Below are 8,080 nucleotides of genomic sequence, written 5' to 3'. Positions count from 1 at the left end.
AGAACCGGTTTAGTTGTCAAGCTCCAGTTCTCATTTCCGGATAGAGCATTAAAATACGCACGTTTTTATAGAAAACATCAATTTAGAAATGTTTCTAGTTTTCACGCAAGATTCGAAAATTTAAAATTAACGCGGATGAAAACCGCCCTTAGCCTTTTGCTCATATTTTCAGAACCGGTTTAGTTGTCAAGCTACAGTTTTCATTTCCAGATAGAGCATTAAAATGCGCACGTTTTTATAGCAAACATCAATTTAGAAATGTTTCTAGTTTTCACGCAAGATTCGAAAATTTAACATTAACGCCGATCTTGAAAACCGCCCTTAGCCTTTGGCTCATATTTAGAGAACCGGTTTAGTTGTCAAGCTCCAGTTCTCATTTCCGGATAGAGCATTAAAATACGCACGTTTTTATAGAAAACATCAATTTAGAAATGTTTCTAGTTTTTATGCAAGATTCGAAAATTTAAAATTAACGCCGATCTTGAAAACCGCCCTTAGCCTTTGGCTCATATTTAGAAAACCGGTTTAGTTGTCAAGCTCCAGTTCTCATTTCCGGATAGAGCATTAAAATATGCACGTTTTTATAGAAAACATCAATTTAGAAATGTTTCTAGATTTCACGCAAGATTCGAAAATTTAAAATTAACGCGGATCTTGAAAACCGCCCTTAGCCTTTCGCTCATATTTTCAGAACCGGTTCAATTGTCAAGCTCCAGTTCTCATTTCCGGATAGAGCATTAAAATACGCACGTTTCTAGAGAAAACAGCAATTTAGAAATGTTTCTAGTCTTCACGCAAGATTCGAAAATTTAACATTAACGCCGATCTAAAAAACCGCCTTTAGCCTTTGGCTCATATTTAGAGAACCGGTTTAGTTGTCAAGCTCCAGTTTCCATTTCCAGATAGAGCATTAAAATACGCACGTTTTTATAGAAAACATCAATTTAGAAATGTTTCTACTCTTCACGTAAGATTCGAAAATTTAACATTAACGCCGATCTTAAAAACCGCCCTTAGCCTTTCGCTCATATTTTCAGAACCGGTTCAGTTGTCAAGCTCCAGTTCTCATTTCCGGATAGAGCATTAAAATACGCACGTTTTTATAGAAAACATCATTAAAAATGTTTCTAGTTTTCACGCAAGATTCGAAAATTTAAAATTAACGCGGATCTTGAAACCCGCCCTTAGCCTTTGGCTCATATTTAGAGAACCGGTTGAGCTGTCAAGCTCCCGTTGGCATTGCCAGATAGATCATTAAAATACGCACTTTTTAATATAAAATATACTGAAGTTCTATGATTATAAGTTATACTAAAGCGTTCTGTTCTTTCTTTCCAGATGGCCACATGCAGCTTCGTTCCTGGTTGCGGTATAGATGTAGAACCGATTGAGCTCTAAAGCTCCAGTTGCCATTGCCGGATAGACCGTAAATACAAGCACTTTTCTATATGAAACATCAATTTAGAAATGTTTTTGGTTTTCCCGTAAAATGCGGAAATGAAAAATTAACGCGAATTTTGAAAATCGGCTTTAGATTTTGGCTTAAATGTCCAGAACCGGTCGTAATCGCCGGATAGAGCATTAAAATACGAACTTTTTATATAAAGCATCAATAACCCACATGCACAGCTGATTCTTTGCCAGAAAAACAGCAACTCAAGCCTTTGGCCTGCGGCTGTTGCAAAATTAGCCAGTCAATTGAACAACGCCGCAGGACTGGGTCACTTACCTGCGTTTGTCCACCGCAGATTCTTTGACCGGAATGTAAAAACCAAAATTGAAGCCTCTTTTTTCGATTAACCGTCTCACTTGCCTGGCACTTTTCGTGTGTGCAAATTTACGGTGGAAGATCGCGACGGAAAAACTGGATATCGACTATCCTGCCGTATGTTTTCTGCTGCAACGCGAGCACGCAGGACAAAATCCGGAGCCGGAGTGCCACTGCGTGACAATGTCCCAGTATTTTGCAGGAGCGAAAGAGAACGTTGGTAAATTAGGTGACCCAATCTGTGAAGGCGAATTTTCAATTTAACTAAAAAAAGAAATACTTACAAAAATAGCGTCGTCGGTGGTTGAGTGCTTTCCTGTACTGCGGTCACAACCTGCTTCATAAACTTGCACTTTTCATTCGAAGCACTTTTTTCTGAAAGAAAAAGAGAACAGAGCTTGAGATTTATTTGCGTGCTGCACCAGATTGGATTGTCCATAAAATCAGCCAGAAAACATTTATACAGGGTGATTCAAACTTGGCGTCATTCCTCTTAATTGGGGCTCACTTGGAAGGCAGGCTTTGAAAATATTGAAGTTTTTTTTCGATAAATTCTAGAAGATATTAACAGTTGAAAATCGAATTTCAACTTTGTTTTTAAGCATTATTTTCAAAGTCTTCCATGTTTAATTGGAAGCATATTGGAATACTTAAGCATTCAAAAAGAAAAATTACGATGTTTGCTTCAAATTTTTTTCTTCAATTTTTGATATTCAAAAAGTTCTCTTCTACAATTTTTTGATGAAAAGTCAAAGCGGCAATAATGTTTTTTTGCATTAACAGACTCACATTAATCACTTTCTCTATTTATCCATGGTTACCGGAGCTTCAAATAATCAGGAAGCAACAGGTATTTACATAATGTTAATTAGGCAGATTACCTTGAAAAACATTGTTGCCGTGTTTCTAATATAGTTTTTTGCAAATTTCTCAGTTTTTAATCACAATTAATGTTTTTTACTATTTTTTCTGGTATTTCAAAACCTAGTTTTGCGAAGTTTCTGTACACCCTCACAGTGTTCTTTAACTTTAGTTAATTTTTTCCAGTTTTTGAACTTTTTCATTGAAAAAATTCGATTTAAAATTTCGCGTTGTTTAGTCATTACCAGCACCATACATGTTTGCCTTGAGCTATAAACCAGTCAACAGCTGGTTCATTATCAGTCGTGTTGTTATCAGTTATTTTGGAATTAAGTGTATTTTCATCTTAATATATCAAACTGGGATGTTTTTACTAGCGGAAGTTTTCACTTTTTGAATGTTTCTTCTATGTACTTGTAAACAGATTAAATTTGGCTACCTTTATTTGCGGCTTCACCCTCGCTCTTGGGCCTCATGCCTTTTACCAATCTGATGGAGCCTCGCACGCTTCTACTAATCACCCGCCTTAAACTCAGCGCCTTCGGCTTCCTCAGCTCCACTTCCTCCAGCTCGGAGTCGCTGCTTTCGGAAAGTCGGGTTTCCGTTTCTTTCTCGGCATTTTCACTCTCGCTTTGCACTAACTTGCTGTCCTCAACATGTGCGTCTTTTGCGTCTTCCTCTCGGTTACTGTCCGCCATTGGTTTTTCCTTTGCTGTTTCAGAGTCGTGTTTCAGCAAGTCACTGTAACGCCACTGGCCATTTCTGCAAGTATTTGCCATTAAATTTCCACGCTTTCTTCGTGGTTGGGCCTTACCTGAGCTCTTGTTCGCTGAGTCTGGAGTCACTCGAGTTCCTCTTCAAGTTTGAGGGAATTTGCCCTAAAAACTCCTCGCTTTTCGATAGGTGGTTCTGAGAGGAGTCGTCGGACTGGGTTCGGAGCGGCTGATTATTTGGCTCGTTTGAAGAACTGTTCTCGTGTGGTTCTTCACTTTTTGGAGCTTCAGAATCTCTCTCTTCCCAAGCAACTGGCTTTGCCCCATTGCTAACTTTGCCAATCGGTTGGTCCAAGCATGCACTTTTGGGGTCAGGATTTGGATCCGACATAACTGTGGGTCAATATCAGCTAAAACAATTCAAAGCTCAGCAAAATATATCGAGTCTTTTCGCAAAAACAAATTGGCGATTTGAACGTGTTCCCGACTGATTGGGATTCAGTAAACTGCTTTGAATTCTCTAATGAAGATTTAGCTGCATTTGAAGACTCCGCGCTTGCAAATTTAGAGATAAAGCGCTAAAAAGCTTACCTTATGGCTATTGTATTGGCACCAGTTACTTCATCACTAGTCACTAAAACGTAAAACATTAGCACATAAAACCGTGAAACTAATCCGGATCTTAGATGCGCACTGTTGGTTTATCAGTCGATGTGTAGCCGATAATCCAAGCTGCTCATTACTCATTATCAACGCCTTGATCATTATTATTTGCTCTTATCGGTAATTTCACTTTGTTGATGAGATACTAAATGCGCAAAACCACCGATGTCGGATTGTGGGATCCTGATGACCGTTGAATCAGGTGGAGGTCATCTAGCTGGTCTTTAGTGGGTTCACATTGTTTAATTCATCACCTTCTTGGAGCAGGAGTGGCACTTGTGGAATTTTAAGAGTGTCCTCTAGAACAGCGCTAAATTTAACATAAAAAACAAATATTCTAATTGGAGAATATTTTCGGGCAATTACAAGCAATTAATTGCCGAATGATTAATCGGTTCTAGGAAATTGACATTATTATTACGTAAAAAATTAGTGTTTAACGTTGGCTTGCAAAAAGCCCCCAAAAACCAGAAGCGGTTTAGAAAAATTCTTGGAAATTTCCTGATGATGTCTGAAAATTCAAACTTTTGCCACTTATAAAACAGACCATGTCCAAAAAAACCCATGCAAAGATCAACGTGTAACTTAACGGGTTTCTGAAGAAATAATTGCCAAACTCCGGCCTGCATAAGCAAGCGTCAAATACGCAGAAAATTTGAAAAATTCCCCAAAATATCCCGAAGATGATGCAAAATCGAAATGCTTTTCACGTATAGAGCCAGGCGTTGCCCTACAAAATGCTCACAAAAACGACTCTCTTTCTCATGTGGTTAGTTCTTTCTCATGTGGAATAAATAACTGCCAAGCTTCGATCAGTAAAAGCAACCACGTAAACCAATCGCAATTTTGAAAAATTGTCAAAAATTCCCAGATGATGACTCAAAATCGCAACTTTGCAATCGAAAAAAGCAAAATGCTTCCAAATTTGCCTTCCTCACCTAGGGAGTTGCAAAAAAAATTGTGTTAAACGTTGGCTTGCAAAAATCCCCCAAAAACCAGATGCGGTTTTGAAAAATTCTTGAAAATTTCCTGATAATGTCTGAAAATCGAAACTTTTGCCACTTATAAAACAGACCATGTCCAAAAAAACCCATACAAAGATCAACGTGTAACTTAACGGGTTTCTGAAGAAATAATTGCCAAACTCGGGCCTGCATAAGCAAGCGTCAAATACGCAGAAAATTTGAAAAATCCCTCAAAATATCCCGAAGATGATGCAAAATCGAAATGCTTTTCACGTATAGAGGAGCCAGGCGTTGCTCTACAAAATGCCCACAAAAACGACTCTCTTTCTCATGTGTTTAGTTCTTTCTCATGTGGAATAAATAACTGCCAAGCTTCGATCAGTAAAAGCAACCACGTAAACCAATCGCAATTTTGAAAAATTGCAAAAATTTCCTGATGATGACTCAAAATCGCAACTTTGCAATCGAAAAAAGCAAAATGCTTCCAAATTTGCCTTCCTCACTTAGGAAGTTGCAAAAAAATTGTGTTAAACCCTGGCTTGCAAAAATCCCCCAAAAACCAGATGCGGTTTTGAAAAATTCTTGAAAATTTCCTGATAATGTTTGAAAATCGAAACTTTTTTCATTTATGTATGATACCTTGCCTTACAACCTGTTGCCAAAGTGAACGTTCTCACTTCGCGAGTTACAAAAAGTACAAAAAGTAATAAATTGAAATTGAAAATTGCCTGACGATGACTGAAAGTCTAAACCTTTTTTCCTGATAGAACACACTTTGGCATACTAAATGCATAAACGAACTATGCAGTTTTCAGCTGGTTTTAGAGAGTGCGCCATCGATAAGGAAATGTTGGCAGTTTGCGACTTTTTTTGAGCGGAAAAATCGACTCAAACATGACGCTGCTTTTTTCGACGTTTCTCAAGAACCATTTGAGCCACAGAGTTCGTTTTGGCATCGTTGGATAGAGAATTAAAAACTCTATTCAGTCATAACAACGTGAGTGAAGAAATTCTAGTAGTTTTGACCCAGAAAGCGAAATTTCAATATCAGACATTTAGGTGCAAGATTATGCCAAAATTTCATGTTTTCCGTCCCGTTTTTGCTCATTTCTCGGAAGCAAAAGGTGCAAGAGCGCTTATTTTTGTTTGCCCTGTTGCAAAAGTGGACTTTCTCACTTCGCGAGTTACAAAAAGTCCAAAAAGGAATAAATGCTAGACTTTGGAGGGGAAAATGAAAAATTCTTGAAAATTGCCTGACAAATCGAAACCTTTCGAGCTTATAGAATGCACTTTGCGCAATTTGAACGCCCGATATTTCATAAACCGTTGAGAAATCAGGATAACTTTCAAGAATAATTTTTGCTTAAAATTAACCGTAGAATTCATAAAGGAAGATTTCTTGACGTTTCGCAAGCTCGAGTGGCTTGAATCTTCAGAGTGGTTGCGCCCAGCAAACCGTCACAAAAACACCTGTTTCAATGTGAATTTTCTTGAAAAAAGGCAGCAGCTGATTTTTTTTCAACATTTATTTGGTGTCTTTTATATGTACAGGGTTGTAATTTGGCTAAACTAGAAAAACAACAGCAACTAAATACAAAAATAATACAATATATAAGCCTAGAATCTATACTTACATTTGTTTAGTTAGTTAGTTTAGATATCCAATACTTCGTAGTGTTCATTAAAAAAAATTATATTTATATCTTTTATACCACGTAATGGTTAATTAATATAGCTTTTCATTTAAAGAAAGTTATATTTGATTCCTAAAAGCTACCGTTTGCTGTTCTAACCCGTGAAGTTAGAAAGCTCGGTTCTAACTGGAAATAAATGAAAAACACATTGCTGGATGAAAATGTGCGTTGTCGTAAAGTGAAGCCAGAGCTTTGTCTAAATTACAAAAATATACTTTGTGATCAACTGGATTATAAATATAATGTATAAACGAGAGTTGGAAACTCAGTATATTCAAACAGCAAGTCCTTAAGCCTACTATCCTACGTGCTAAACAAGATCTTACATTAATTATTATCTATTTAAACCATAAGTAAAGCTCTATAGATTCGTGTTCTCGCCATACATCTACGATTGGTAATCTTTTAGTATAAGTCCTTCGGGTTGGTACTTTTTTACATCATATATTAACGTACTAATTTCTCTTACTATCACAAACCTTTTCCAACAAATTACGGTAAAACATCTCTTTATAATTGCGTGCTGGTTAAAATTGATTTTCCAAATTTTAGGCGTTTCCTATTAAGTTTAGTTTTAAATTCAATTCAAGTTCATTGTTTTGTATTGATATCTTGATTGATCTAATTTTCTCCTTTCAACCTAATATGATTTAACTTCAATACGAAACGAGAAAAGTGTGGATTCCACTCAAACAAAGCCCGGTCGTTGCCATAAGATAAATGGCATGGAAATTGAGGTGCTCACTATACACTTACATATCTATTTTGAGTGCCAACAAATCAGCTAATATGTTACACTTTGAGATTAGTATGGGAATGTGTCTAAAACATCGATAACAGTTACGCGCTCACCATGTAAAATCGTGCATACAAAATTGAAAACCAGTCGAAAAGATGTAGAATTGGCATTTGAAGCTTAAAAAATTGGTTTTGAAACGGAATCAACCAGCCTCGATCGGGTTTACTCTTTGAGTTTATGCCAATCGGCAATCTGTCTTCTTGGCGAGTTGCAGACCTCGTTCCAGTGAGTGAGGGCCGATCCGGTGCATTTTGCTCCTCCTAAGTCCAACCTACCGATTACCTAAACAGAAATTTCATCGTTAGCACGCTTTCTAATCTTCGGAAGTTTAACTGTTTTAACTAAGTTTTTGCTCATTTCTCGGAAGCAAAAGGTGCAAGAACGCTCATTTTTACATCATTCCAGAGAGAACTAAATGGCGTTTTTACAGAGTGCGCCATCGATAAGGAAATGTTGGCAGTTTTCTCAAAAAAGTCTTGGTTTCACGAAGTTTTAGTTTTGCGTCTTTTTTTTGAGTGGCAAAATCGACTTGCTTTTTTCGAAGTTTCTCAAGAACTATTCGAGCCACAGAGTTCATTTTGGTATCGTTGGATAGAGAATTGAAAACTCGATTCAGT

The 8,080-nt window shown here is 37.2% G+C and overlaps 2 protein-coding genes across 2 annotated transcripts in view; both read right to left on the bottom strand.

Moving 5' to 3' along the window:
- Positions 1-1,189: 1,189 nt before the first annotated feature.
- Positions 1,190-4,241, bottom strand: LOC109539176. The gene is made up of 4 exons (XM_048668442.1): positions 3,934-4,241; positions 3,444-3,752; positions 3,069-3,391; positions 1,190-2,143 (listed from the first exon to the last, which is right to left on the bottom strand). The coding sequence occupies exons 2-4, from the start codon at positions 3,731-3,733 to the stop codon at positions 2,049-2,051; spliced, it is 708 nt and encodes a 235-aa protein (XP_048524399.1). The 5' UTR covers positions 3,734-3,752; positions 3,934-4,241; the 3' UTR covers positions 1,190-2,048.
- A 2,237-nt stretch (positions 4,242-6,478) lies between these two features.
- The window catches only part of LOC109541678 (synaptotagmin-11), a gene marked incomplete at its 5' end in the record, with an annotated part of 6,780 nt that continues 5,178 nt past the window's right edge, over positions 6,479-8,080 (bottom strand). Inside the window, 1 exon segment of the mRNA XM_048668114.1 lies at positions 6,479-7,745. Within this exon segment, the coding sequence (XP_048524071.1) occupies positions 7,626-7,745 (120 nt within the window).

Source organism: Dendroctonus ponderosae, unplaced genomic scaffold, assembly GCF_020466585.1.
Source record: "Dendroctonus ponderosae isolate FM_Combo_2020 unplaced genomic scaffold, Dpon_F_20191213v2 Dpon_F_20191213_7, whole genome shotgun sequence".
In the NCBI taxonomy this organism is placed as follows: domain Eukaryota; kingdom Metazoa; phylum Arthropoda; class Insecta; order Coleoptera; family Curculionidae; genus Dendroctonus; species Dendroctonus ponderosae.
The sequence above is the reverse complement of the archived record's forward strand: the minus strand, read 5'-3'. Positions and strand labels throughout refer to the sequence as shown.